The 13853-nt window shown below is 50.9% G+C and overlaps 1 protein-coding gene across 1 annotated transcript in view; it reads right to left on the minus strand.

The window, feature by feature from the left end:
- LOC130045935 (cytokine-dependent hematopoietic cell linker-like) overlaps positions 1 to 13853 on the minus strand; it is a 126458-nt gene that overhangs the window by 61869 nt on the left and 50736 nt on the right. Inside the window, exon 4 of the mRNA XM_056138817.1 lies at positions 5426 to 5454. Coding sequence (XP_055994792.1) covers positions 5426 to 5454 — 29 coding nt within the window. The remainder of the gene's footprint in view (positions 1 to 5425; positions 5455 to 13853) is intronic.

A 13853-nucleotide genomic window follows, 5' to 3' on the forward strand; every position in this document is an offset into this window, starting at 1 on the left:
TGTGTTTATGTGTGTGTGTTTGTACGTGTGTGTATGTGTCTCTCTGTGTGTCTGTTTTTTGTGTGTGTGTGTAAGAGAGAGAGAGAAAGAGAGAGAGAGAGAGAGAGAGAGAGAGAGAGAGAGAGAGAGAGAGAGAGAGAGAGAAAGGTGGGGGCTCTGTCCTACCTCACAAGGCACTTGCATAAAAATAAGCACAGCTGAGGGTTTTGTCATGCGGGTTCCCCACACAAGGAAGGACTGTCCTTCACCCCCAGGCTCCGCAGTACCTGCTTGTGGTTAATTATTTTCCAAAAGCAGAGTTTGGAAGCTATCAGCTAGCTTCTCTGGTCCTGGCCCCTGTAGCCCAGCCTCTGCCCTGGGTCCCTGAGCCCAGGCCTCCCCCCTCCCTTTCTCATTCCCCTCTGGTTCACCCACAGGAGCCTCTGTGCAAGTCCTTCCCACCCCAGCCCGCTGCAGACTCAGCACCCCACCTAGTCCAGAAGGTTCTTTCCCAACTCTGCCCAACACGGACCTTTTCAGGGCCAGGTGGTATCTCCAGGGCAGTCGGCCGAGCTGAGGGCTGTAGTCTCTCTGGCCCAGGGACTCCCTCCCTTAACTCTTGGCCTGGTGGCGCTGGCTGTGTGGTCCCCAAATCCCTTGGGCTGGGTGACCATGCTGGATTCTTGCCTCAGGCCTGACCCCAGGCCCCCAGGACAATACAGGCAGCCAGCAGGAGAATGCACCCAAAGGAGTGTGTGGGAAGAGCTGCCTTCCCCGCATTGGACTGGGATGAGAAAGGAACAAGCCCTCAGTTATAAAATGACGGATTGCTATACACGGGGGTGGGGGGTGAGGGGGTGCCCTGAGTGACAGACCTGGTCTCAGGAGGGTGGGAGTTCATGGGAGCAGGCAGGCTGCCCTGAGGCCAGTGCTCACAGTCGCTCTCCACACCCATCTGCTGTTCATGCCCCTGGAGGCCGCAGCTGCCTTCTCGGAAGGGGCAAGTTCTATCACTGCAGATGGAGGCAACTTCTGTCATCCCTTCCCTAACCCGAAGCCCCCAAAATCCAGGTTGGTCTGGTACAGGCATGGGGTGCCATGGCAGAATTCCACCCACAGGAAACCACAAGCGAAAACAATTCCCAGCAGGACCTGCGAAGGGAAGAGTGTGCTTCTCTGGCCGAGAGGAGTGAAGCAAAAGTGGCTGGCCTGCAGAGTTCCAGAACTTTCTATCTCTCTAGGAAGTGAAGTTACAGAGCCGACTTCAAGAGAGTTTCTCCAAGGCAGATGGGCTCCTTTCACGGTTCAGTCAGGAGATCTCCGGTGGGGGCGGGTGGGCATGGGCTGGTAGGGGTCCTCTGGGTGGGGGGCTGGTGAACCTCCACTGACACTAGTGGCAGAGCCAGCCCTGGGTCTCGTGGAGTCTTTTCTCCATCCCACAGCCCTGAGGGTAGCTCGGGTCAGTACCCCTCAAGCGTGGGGTGCGCAATCGGCCCTCACCCAGCCTGGCTGGGAGCATGGAGGAGCCCATCACAGGTGCAGGAGGTTTGTCAAGGGACACGGTTACACAGTTAACTTCTTTCCTTACCCGCTTCCTCCACCTGCCTCCCAGAACACAGGCCCGCACAGACCGAGAGACAGAACTGATAAGAGGGAGAGAGCACAGAAACAGGAGCAAGCTAATGCCTTGGGACATAGCTCTTGGGACTGGCTCACATTAGAAAAGAGAAAACCTCTTTTTTTTTTTTTTTTTTGGCTTTTTGGGTCACACCCGACAATGCTTGGCTCTGCACTCAGGAATTATTCCTGGAAGTGCTCAGGGGACCCTATGGGATGCTGAAGATCAAACCCTCAGCAACTGCCTCACCGGCTTTACTATTACTCCAGCCCAGAAAAGAGAAAATTTGTCAGGACTGAGTTCCAAAGATTTTTTTTTCTTTACTAGAAAAACAATTTTTTAGTGTCTGATGATCTCTGCAGTTTTTAATTGTTGTTTTGTGTCTTGGCCACACCCAGTGGTGCTCAGGGTTTACTCCTGGCTCTGTGCTCAGGGATCATTCCTGGAGGGCTCAGGGATTGAATCCTCCTGGCTGGTAGGTCATTTGCAAGGCATGTGCCCTCCCCCCGTCCTGTGGCTCCAGGCCCACAGTCTCTGTGGTTTATCTCCTGTGGGGAGTTGGTTTGCAGCTCACCAGCCCCCCTGAGCTTCAAGCAGGGCGCAGTTCATGGAAGCGGGTGAAATGCAGGGTTCAGGTCCACTTCCTGTGGAGCCTCAGGCGAGCTTTGACAAAGGAACAGTAGCCCGTGCAAAGGGGAATCGCTGGTTTTGAGACATTTTCAGAAACTGCCCCCAGTGCCAGCGTGTTCTGGGGTCCATATTTCCTGTGCCACAGCCACCTAGGCCCTCGGGCTGTGCCAGCAGGCACATGCTCATTGCGCAACTTTTCAGCATGTGCCTCGGTGAGGTTCTCAGCTGGGACCCCTGGACTGGGGAAAATGCTCAGAAGGGAGGCCGAGAGCACAGGACACCATCAAAGGCAGTGGGCGTTGGGCTGGAGTCCAGTCTCCCCGGGCAGGCGCAGGGGTGTCTAACTTATCTGGGTTTTGGTTTACCAGCCTGTGTGTGAAAATGACATGGGCCTGCAGCTTAGGGGTGAAGTAGGGAAAGGGGCTCGGGAAATGGGACTTTCCTCCACCTCTGTCTAACAGGGGCGTTGTGAACCCCCAGCAGGCTCTAGTGCTTCCCGCACTCAGCCTTGGTTTTCCGAGATTCCGGAAGATAAAGGGAATTTAGGGCATGGAGCGGATCTCTCAGCTTGACGAGGACCAGGGCAGCTTCTCCTGGCCAGGGCAGCTCTGCACTGCAGAGTCTGTCCCCTTGGATGGCAAACCTGGCTGCCCAGAGGGGCAGGGATAAATTCGCCCCAACTAATTTTCACCACCTCTGGGCAAGGGATTGCAATTTCTAAGAGTCTTAGAGCATGGATTGTAGTTGGGAGGAAGAGGAGAAAGAGGGAGAGAAGAACGGGAGGGAGAGACGAAAGAGCAAGAGACGGGGCTGGGTTAGACGCAGGCCTATACCGAGGATGAGCCAATCATGACTGTGGCCCACCTGCCGCCTCCATCTGGCCGGTTCAGGCCATGAGACCTTGGGAGGGCGTGTCCCTTGGGGAGCTCTCTGGTTACCCCGTGGAGCAGGGCAAAGGATTGCAGGTGGGATGAGTCGCCAGGCCTTTAACTTCTTTTTTCTTTAAAAACCAAAAAATCACCAGCCAAGTTGATTACAGAGGCTATTGCAGGCAGGACAGGCTCCTGGCTGGTCGAATCAACAGATGTGGACAGACAAGTGACCAAGGGACACAGGCAGGCAGTGACCTTGTGTCCCATCTCAGGGTGGGACTCCCAACATCGAGTGAAAAGTCCTGATACAGTTTTGTCCTGAAATTGGCAACAGCTACTGAAATTTTATTATTTTTGGGGGTGAGTGGGTGGGTGGAGGACTTCAAACAGCCATTCTCAGAATACCTCCTAAATGGCCTGAATGGGACTATTTTTTATTAAAGTAAACCCCTCCTTGCTCTTGGCCTGCCAGAGCAGAAACCCAAAGAGGTGTTTTTGACTTTCGTAATTCTGAGATACACTACGTTTTCAGGATGATTGTGATTTTTTCCACTTACTACTAATTAGATGATTTAAAATACACAGAGAGAGAGAGAGAGAGAGAGAGAGAGAGAGAGAGAGAGAGAGAGCCCCATAGGGGTGGGGGTTGCAGGAGGGCAACTGGGGTCACTGATGGTGGGAAATGTGCGTTGGTGAAGGGACGGGTGTTGGAACATTATATGACTGAAACCCAATCATAAACAACTTTGCAAATGTGTTTATCACTAAAAGGTAAAGGTAAAGGCCCTCCCGTTGTTCATCGATTTGCTTGAGCGGGCCCAGTAACGTCTCCATTGGAGACTTTGTTGTTAATGTGTCTGGCATATCGAATACGTCAAGGGGAGCTTGCCAGGCTCTGCCGTGAGGGCAAGATACTCTCGGTAGCTTGCCAGGCTCTCCGAGAGGGGCGGAGGAATCGAACTCGGGTCGGCCATGTTGGCTGCGTGCAAGGCAAACGCCCTACCTCTGTGCTATCGCTCCAGCCCGTGTTTATCACTATGATTAAAAAATAAACAAATAATAAATAAATAATATAAAGTCCTGACCTGTGCCTTGGAGAACTGGTTGAACACCTTTCCCTGATGGTGAGACTGCCAAATTTTTACTTTGTGTCTGTCTGCCAATTCCTTGCACATCGGGCAAACCAAGCCCTACATTAACTGAGGTACTGCAATCTCCAACTGGGCCAGCTGGGGGCATTGCATGTTTACTTATATCTGCCTTGACAAGTCAAGCTCTGAAATTCATATTGAGAGCTCTTTTAAAAGTGAGGGGAGAAAAATCAACCTTCAAGACCACTTTCCTTAGAAAGCCAAAAAACCAAAACATAACAAGTTTTTCTGGGCAAATGCAATTTCTTGTCTTTGTAATTGAAACCGGCGCTAGATATCTTTATCAAGGTTCTTGCTGTGAAGGGCGAGAAGGACCCACTTTCTAAATAGAGCTATCTTCCCTAGTTTTATTCTTTATTCAGTGGGAGACAAAAAAAACTGGCTTTATTTTATGAAAAAACATGGCAGTATTCTCTGTGTTTGGGCCTCGTGTCACGGATAGGCACAGACAGGTTGTCTGCGTTTCAATACGGGGAATACGTGTCTGTCTTCCCCAGGCCTGGTCTAGGTGTTTCCAGAGATTGTTTCTATATACAAAAATATCGGCTACTGTAGAAAAATAATGAGACAGATATGCAGAAGAAAAAATCCACGATTATGTTCCTAGACCAAGACCACCACTATCAACACTTCATCCTTGTGGAAATGCTCTGCCTCCCCCTCTCTCTCACACGCACACACAACTATGAAACATCTTGCCAAGCTTCATTTCTAATGGGTGCAAAGTATTCTGTCATGGGATGTCCCACTATAATCCCACGCTGAAAACTTGCAAGCAACTTAACAGTGTTTCAGAATGTTGTGGATGTTCTCCTGATGAGCTCTTTGTTCAGTCATCCTGTGAATCCTAAATTCTTTCGGTTCTCTAGCATTTAATAATTAGCATTAGAAGCAGCTAGGCGGGGCAGTGTAGCTAATGCAGAATGTTTTGGGCAGCGTCTAGATTCAAGAGCACCTGGACAGGCCTGGGCAGCTGCACCCCCATGAGCTTCGTGCGGTTGTGGTGTGATTTCCTGTCCTTGCTGGTGCCTCGAGAACATTCATCTAGAATACCCACCTCAGCTCTCTACCTTGTAGTGACAGGGATGAGCAAGGCTCAGGTGGAGGACACATGGGAAGTGACATCCCCAGGGATCAGCATCCCTGCTGAGGTGACCTGGAGCCCCCGGACTCACCTGTGGCAGTGCTTATATGAGGCCACGACCTAGGGCAGAAGAGAGAAGCGAGGTCAGTGCCAGCTGCTTGCCACTAACCTCCTCGAGGAAGGCCAGCCTGGCAGGCACAGCCCTGTTGCCCTGTGCACCCATTCCCGTGCACCTGAGTTGGTGGAGACCTGAAGGGAACTTGATCGTGTTGTTTAAGACTGAGGGAGAATAAGAGAAGGGGGGGGGTCCAAGCAGGAAGAGGAAAGTGGGCAGGTGCACAGACACACTGTTGGTGAATGCACACGGGGAGGGCGCGTGCATGCGCTTAAAAATGGATAAAGGTAACATCAAGGAATGTGTTGAATCCTGGTGTTAAAACACGCTGAAGCGTCCTCACAAACATATTTACCAGCTCTATGATTTTTAATTTCTTTTGCTCTGCCAGGACTTCTACCACGTGCACTCATGCTTGCATTTTTTAACCAAGCTGTTGAATATTTCCACGTAGAGACTCCACCAAATGAGTGGAGGGAGCTGGGTGGCCATCGCGTGCCCTGGGCCGTGTTCTGGGTGGTTGCTGAGTGCGAAGGATTCATTCATGCATGCTGCTGGACGGGAACTTCCTTCAGCTTAAATTTATTTGCACGTGCTTATATTTGTGGGGGTTCCCGTTTATTTATATTTCACTTGACACATTTAGAGGACTCAGGTGAATCATCTCGTGCAAAGCCTTTAGTGATGAAGTCGCTGCTTTGAAACTGCTTTGTCTCCTTGGTCCTGGAAGTCTTTTTTTTTTTTGTCTTGCTTCCTTGGGGCAGAGTTAGCTGCACCCAGGCTTCATTTTCCCTCCAATGGGAATTTCCCCTCCTATGGGAAGTGATCTGCCTAAACTGGTGCCTTTTCCAAGGTCTTTGCCTGGACCTTCATGTCCCGACAGGGACAGATGCTGCTGGCAGAGCTGGGAGACTTGTTTGTGCTTCCACAGTGCCTGGCTCTCGAATTACACCTTCCCTCCAAGGCCCTGGAAGACGTCACAGGAGCAATTAGCTAAGCATCTCCACACACACCCGGTGTAAATATTTATGCGGCTGGGACACCCGGTCAGAGAATCCCTGAGCCCTGAGCTGCTGGTAACCAGCCGCCCTCTGAAAACCCCAGCCCGGAGTCCGATTCCTGGCTCGCCCCGATGTCTCCCGTTCCCCGAGGAGTAGCTGCTGTTGTCCAGAGAGGAAGGGCTGGGAGATGGGGCATTGACTCAGAGGGTCTTAGGTGGGTCCTGCCTGAGCGCCACACTGTCCTCCACCCCAACCCATGGCCTGTGCCCTGTCCCTTGGTCCAGACCCAGGGAGGGGGACACTCACAGCATGGAGGACTCTGGCCCCCAGGACCCTCATGGTGTTCTTCTGCATCCTTCCCGGCTTCACTGATTCTGCAGAGACTCGCAGTCAGTGGGTTGCGCAGAGCTGATGGTGTGTGGCCAGAGATCTCGGCACCCATCAGCACAGGCCCCTACCTGGTATCCCGTCTTTGAGGGAATGCCCAGAGACTCCAAGGCTGCCCAGGAGTCTCCCCTCCTCAGCAACGGCACAGAAGTCATGTCCCAGACTGCAGGAGAAGCTGGACCTTGGGGGAAAGAGGCAGAAGCACTGGCCTGGCTGGCGCATTAGCTGTTATCTGGGCGTCTGAAGGCCAGGAGTGTTCTCTGGGCACCCTTGACCAACTGCAGCCTTTAAATTAGCACCTGACCTTCGTCTCACCTTGCCCTCACCTGCTTTTTAGCATCAGAACCTGGAAACACCAGCAGGCCCCTTGGTGGGGAGGCCTCACCCACGCCTGCACTTCAGGCTCTTGAACTCAGGGTGGCGAGGAGTTTTGACACTTGGTAGCAAGAATCTCATGTCTTTTGCTAGTGACTCAGCCTGCAGCAGAGCTGGGGGTGAGTCCTTGTCTCGCAGGCCACACCAAGTCAGGGGCAGATCCAGACGGGTCAGCTTGGGCTCCTTACCCACCAGCTCCAGCTGCAGCGTGCTGAGGACTGAGGGGAGGGTCTGCAGTGGGCAGCTCTCTCCCACGGGGTCTGGCTGTCTGAAAGTGGCTTACACTTGCCCTCTGTGCCGGCGGGCCTGGGTCTGGAGCTCATTCATCCGCCCTTCACTCTGGGAATTTGCACCCTGGGGCTCTCTGTGCGTCAGTGCAAGTCAAGTGAATTAGAGGTGGAAGCGCAGGGAATTATGTTGTTATTCCAGCTGAGGCCACGGAGGGGGACGAAAAGGGAAGGTGGCCCCTCCCGCTGGGCGCCCGAGAAGGAGAGGGGCTGGTTGGTGATAGTGTGCTGGGCCTACCCGAACGTCCAGCTGGAGCGTGGTGCTGTCTGCACCCAGCGGCTGTGAGGATTTGAAGAGGCTCCGCGTGCAGCCTGACAGCCCTGGGTGATTAATTTGAGGGGCGGCTGCTGGCAAACCTCTGGGAGATCTCATGAGCCTCTCACTTTGCTTAAGCAAGAGCAAGCTGCCTCTTACCCGCCAGTAAGAGGCTTCCTGTCAACAGCACCAGGACAATCACACTGCCCTGTCCATCCTGACCAACAAGCCACAGCTGTACCATGCATGGCAGGGCATGGCAGCTTCCCCCCTCATCCTCACTTTTTTTTTTTTAAATCGAATCACCGTGAGATAGTTACAAAGCTCTTATGATTGAGTTTCAGTCACACAATGATTGAACACCCATCCCTCCACTAGTGGACATTTCCCACCACCAATGTCTCCAGTATCCCTCCCGCCACCCCCTTCCAGTCCCTCCTCCTGCCTCTCTGACAGCTTCTTTCTTAGTTTCTTTCTACTTCTGGGCATCACAGTTTTCATTACAGACACCGAGAGGCCATCATGTTTGGTCCTTAGTCTACTTTCAGGACACATCTCCCATCCTGAGCGATCCCTTAACCATCATTGACTTAGTGATCCCCTCTCTATTCCAGCTGCCTTCTCCTCCAGCTCATGAGGCAGCCAAACTGTGGAGCAATCCTCCTGGCCCTTGTCTCTTGGGTGTTCGTCTCACACTATGTTATTTGATATTCCACAAATGAGTCATTCCTCACTCTTCCTCCTTCTCCTGCTACTTCTCGGCCTCTTTTAAGATTGTGCAGTGTGCAAATGAAGAGGTTTGTGTGTGCGTGGGGTGGTGGTGGTGGTGATGGGGGAGAGTCTGGAAAGTACCAGGTCTGTGGTTTTCAACATTTGAGGCTCGTTACAAATATATATATAGAATTATTTCAAAACTTAATACTTCTTAAAAATTTAGTAGGTTTAACAATAAAAATTTTTTATAGGTCCCTCCCCCAATAAAAGTCCTTCTCCTTGGTTGCCCACTCCTCTGTGGTCTGGGACACATGCACCAACCCTCAGCCATGGGAACCAAGTGTGGATGTGTGTTATTCCTGTCCCCAGGAGATGGGGCCCCAGCCTGCCCCAGAGCCGAGCTCCTGGCATGGAGACTCCTCCACACAGCCCCCCATGAGGAGTTAGGGGCTTGTGTTCCCCACTGTTTCCCCAAACCCTTGCCACAAGTTCAGAGTAGGGCAACCTCCCCCTCCCCCAGGGAATGCTGGGATGATTTCACCCTGCAGGCCCTCCTTCCAAAGCTCCAAGATGAAGAGACTCAGTGCTGTATATCCTGCTTAGCTCTGTCCCTGAGCTTATGAAAGTATTTTGGAATAAAATTCTTTATTTTTTTCATCTTGTCTGAGGATTATATTGCTATAATTTTGATCAAATGACTATTTTTAAGCAGTACCGCACTGCTCTTTAATATAATCTTAATCAAAATGAGGGCCTCTGGGTCAGTGGGTCAGTGTCTATGAGGCTCTGTGTCGGCTCTGGGTCCTCTGCCCTCTCTTGGGATGCCCTTAGCTAAGTCATTTCACCCAAAGCTCCCAACGCTTTTTTTTAGTAGACTTTAGTGGTCTTTATTTTAATTTTTTTTTATCAAATCACTATGAGATATAGTTACAAACTTTCATGATTACATTCCAGTCATACAATGATCGATCACCCAATCCTCCACCAGTGCATTTTCCACCATCAATATCCCTCCCACCTCCCCCACCCCATCCCAACCCCTGCCTCTGTGGCAGGTACATTCCTTCTTATTCTCTCTCTACTTTTGGCCATTATGTTTTGCAATACAGATACTAAGAGGCCATCATGTTTGGCCCTTAGTCCACTTTGAGCACACATCTCCCATCCTGAGTGATCCCTCCAACCATCCTTTACTTAGTGGTCCTTCTCCATCACAACTACCTTTTCTCCCAGTAAGTGAGGCAGGCTTCCAAATCGTGGAGCTATTCTCCTAACCCTTATCTCTACTGTCCTTAGTTGTTAGTCTCATAATTACGTTACTTTATATTCTACAAATAAGTGCAGTCATTCTATGTCTGTCCCTCTCTTTCTGACTCATTTCACTTAGCATGATACTCTCCATGTCCATCCACTTATATGCAAATTTCATGGTTTCATCTTTTCTAACAGCTGCATAGTATTCCATTGTGTAGATACACCAAAATTTCTTTAACTAGTCATCTGTTCTTGCTCCCAACACTTCTGAGTGGACAGAACCTTTATCTTGGCTTTGGCTCTTCAGGAATGTTTGTGTCAATGGACCGAGGGTACTTTGACAAAGGGTGGATTGAGACCCGGGGGGTTGCTCCTGGGGAAAGCCACTCTTTTCCTGTCTTATGGCGGTGTCTCTGGGAGGGAGACAGAAGCTCGTTCATGATCTGATGGAGCTAAGGTTTGGTCCCAGAGAGCAGGGGAGTTGGTGGGTAGCTCCGAGACCAAGTGGTTCTGCACATGGACTGAAGCGTGGTGTTGGCAGCCTGATGCTCAGAGCTGGGGCTGAGGGGGGACAGAGGATGCCTGGAGAGAGAAACAGGGACAGTGACCATTAAGTGAACTGTTGTTTGGCCTTGACAATGAGGAAGATTTTCTTCCCAGTGCACTGAGGAAAACCCTCCTCTGTTGGCCTGGCACCTGGTTCACAGTCAGACCACCTGTGGGTGAGCCCTCCTCCACCTGTGCATTGTACCCTGAACCCCTGAAAGGAGACCAGGCACCAGATGGGGTCCCTGGCACTTGGCTCATGAACAGAGATGAGTTACTCAGTGATCCTGTCTGAATGGGAAAGTAATGGGAATCAAAGTGTTGAAATCAAAGGGAAGCAGAGGGGTTGGGGGTGGTCTATAAGGGAAAGGGGGAAGTCTGTAGGGGAGACAATTTGGACCATCCTTAAAACACCAACATGGAAGATACACAAATGAATCTTAGACCCAAGCAACTTGCTGCAGAGATGTCTCTGGACTTTGCAATAGTCCATTTTCACTGGGCCACTCCAGTTAGGAGCAGGTGCCATCCCTTCGCCTACCATCTAGGAACTCCAGTGGCCGCCATCTTCTAGAACTCAACGAAAAACTCCAGGTACAGGTGACGGTGGCAGGAAATGCCAAGCCTCATGGGACAGGGAAGGAATCAGTCCCTGCCCCCATGGGACTCTGAGATGACGCCCACACCCAGCCACCATCTACTTAAGTTCCCACATGGCCATGATCCAGAGACATACAAAGGAATCTCGAACCTGAGCACTTGCTGCAGCAGTCTTTCCAGACCTTAACTATTAAAATTTTCGAATTTCTAGAGCATGCAGCCACAAGCGCGGCCACGCAACATTATCTTGTATCCATAACAAGCAATACAAAACACATTGTCTAGCATTGCACTTTTGGCAGGTAGGAGTGGTGGTGGGACTGGACACAAATATTGAAGGTAACCAAAGTAGAGAAAGAGAATATTGTGTAAATTGTCTGCCACACAGGCAGGAGTAGGTGTGGAATGGTGACTCTGGTGGTGGAAAACGTGCACTGGTGAAAGGATGGGTGTTCGATGATTGTATGATCAAAGCTCAAACATGAACGTTTTGTTACTGTACCTTACAGTGAATCAATTAAAAAAACCCACCAACATGGACTGAAAGCAGACAAAGAACTGAACATGATTGCTTCTCCGTGTCTGTATTGCAAACCATAATGCCCCAGAGTAGAGAGAGAGAGTACAAGGAAATGTGCCTGTCATAGAAGCAGGGGGTGGGCTGGGTTAGGGATAGTGGGAGAGATACTGGGGACATTGGTGATGGGAAATGTACACTGGTGGAGGGATGGATGTTCAGTCATTGTATGACTGAAACTCAATCATGAAAGCTTTGTAACTGTATCTCATGGTGATTAAATGAAAAAAAATGAAAATAAGCTTCGCTAGCAAAAAAAATTAAGACAAATTAATTTCAAAAACAGAACAACATGGAAATTCCGTATGTTGCAACACTAGCTCTCTCAGGCATTTCCCAAAGGATATGAGGATACTAGTTTGAACACTAGCTTGAAAGGCTGTTTGCACTCCTGTGCTCCAACTGGCATTATTCACAGCAGTCGAAGTGTGGCGCCATCCTGAATGCTCGTCAGTGGATGGCTGGACAGAGAGACTGTGCCCACACACTTGATGGAAACTACTTTGCCCTTATCAAGGAAGGACTTATGTCCTTGCGACAAAAATTGTACGGATGTACAGTGACTGTGCCAAGTGCCCTGATTATCAATCAATCAATGAGAGAGGGACCACCCAGAAGTGGGACAAACAGGGGAGATATTCTGGTCCCACACGAAGCATGTCCCCAGGGCTCAGCAGTGCCATCTGCATGCACTCTTACCACACATACCCCTAGAGCATGCTCTGTGGGTTCAGCAGGTGCCCTCCCGAGAGCTCCTCCTGGTACACGTGCGTGACTATTGAGACAGGTGCAGTTCACAGTATGGAATCAGTGGGAGCTCATGTTTAATAATGGAGTTCCCGCCTTTGTTACAGGAATCCTTGATTTGTTTCAAAAATTTCCTCTTTCCAGGGCTGGCGAGATAGTACAGCGGGTAGGGTGCTCACCTAGATTCGATCCCTGGCATCCCACAGGGCCCCCCGAGCACTGCAGAGCTATGAGGAACCCATGAGCATAAACAGTGTGGGCCCCAAACAAAACCCAAGAAGAATTTCCTCTTTCCGGTTTTATTTTCACAAAAGAGATATTTTGGGGTGTGCAATAAAAAGATTTGATATTTTGGGAACATTTGATATAACTTGGAGCTGTAAGAAGCTTGGACAGGAAGTGAGCACTTCTCTACGATTCCTCTGTCACCTCCCCTGGGTCTCTTTCTCCTCCTCCTCCGTCCCTGCTGTCTTTCTGCTCCAATAAAAAGCTCAGAACCAATCCAAGCAGCTGATCACGATTCCTTTCTCATTTAAGTTTCCTGTTGTTCAAGCTTGCTTGTGTTTTAATTCCCTCAACTAGATGTTAAGCTCTTTGGAGACCGAAAGATGGAATTCCTCTCAGATAGAAACACCCAGTTCCCTGCCACATAGCATATTGAACAACAGAGATGGGGTCATTTGGCATCTTGGTGGGCCCTAGGGTGGACACAAGGATGGGCAGGTTGCTCTGCTACCAGCCGGGCTGAACTGGTGCTCCAGGGGGCAGATCACACCAGAACCCTCAGCCTCTCCCCTCTCTTGGACCCTCCCCTGCTTGTCCCATCTTCTCCTTGTCCCTCTGCCCTCTCACTGAGCATGGCTAGCACTTCTTCCCTCATCTTCCCACGCATCCAGACTGGCAGAGTCTTCTCATGGACCCCGACTTTCTTCTTTTGTTGCATATCTCCTTGTGCCTTGGCAGGGCCAACTGAGTGTCTTTGGGTGGGAGCTCAGGGCTCATTCAGGAAGTTGGGGGGGGGGGTCTGCTTCTGAAGCCCTTGCAGCCCTTTAGCTCTCAACAGCGTCTGACACCCAATGGGTGCCTGTGTACACTGGGCTCCCCAGAAGCTGAAGAGAGGGATGGGGGCGGCGGGGGTGCACAGGTGCATAGCAGCGAAAGCAGACATGTGGCATGACCCTGGGTGGTGTCTGGGGGCCAGATGCTGGTCTGGCAGGGGGTCTACTGGTGCTGGGAAGAGTCGCTGGTGCCCAAAGGACAGGAACTGGGGGAAGGGGCCCTGAGGAAACCCCCATCCTCTGCTCCCCACCTGAGCATCACTGCAGGTGTCAGTGGGGAAGGTGAGTGCCAACGAGGCTGTGGACTGGGCAGGGCTTTCAGAGCGGAAGCTTACTGCCTTTCCTTTCCGGGCAGGGAAGCCCCCTTCTTCCACACCTCCTCCCTGGGCTCTCCTTTTCCTCCCACGCTGGACAATTTCTGATCGTTAAACGTGAGTGTTGGTTGGAAACAGGCCTCAAATGCTATGGGAGAAGGCAGTGGGGACAGAGAAGGGACCACCATGACAAAGATAGTTGGGAATGATCACTCTGGATCAGAACTGCGTGCTGAGAACAGGTAAAGGAACAAACAGGATAACCTCTCAGTACCTGTATTGCAAACA

The sequence above is a fragment of the Sorex fumeus genome, unplaced genomic scaffold (assembly GCF_029834395.1).
Source record: "Sorex fumeus unplaced genomic scaffold, SorFum_2.1 ptg000130l, whole genome shotgun sequence".
NCBI classification, from domain to species: Eukaryota; Metazoa; Chordata; class Mammalia; order Eulipotyphla; family Soricidae; genus Sorex; species Sorex fumeus.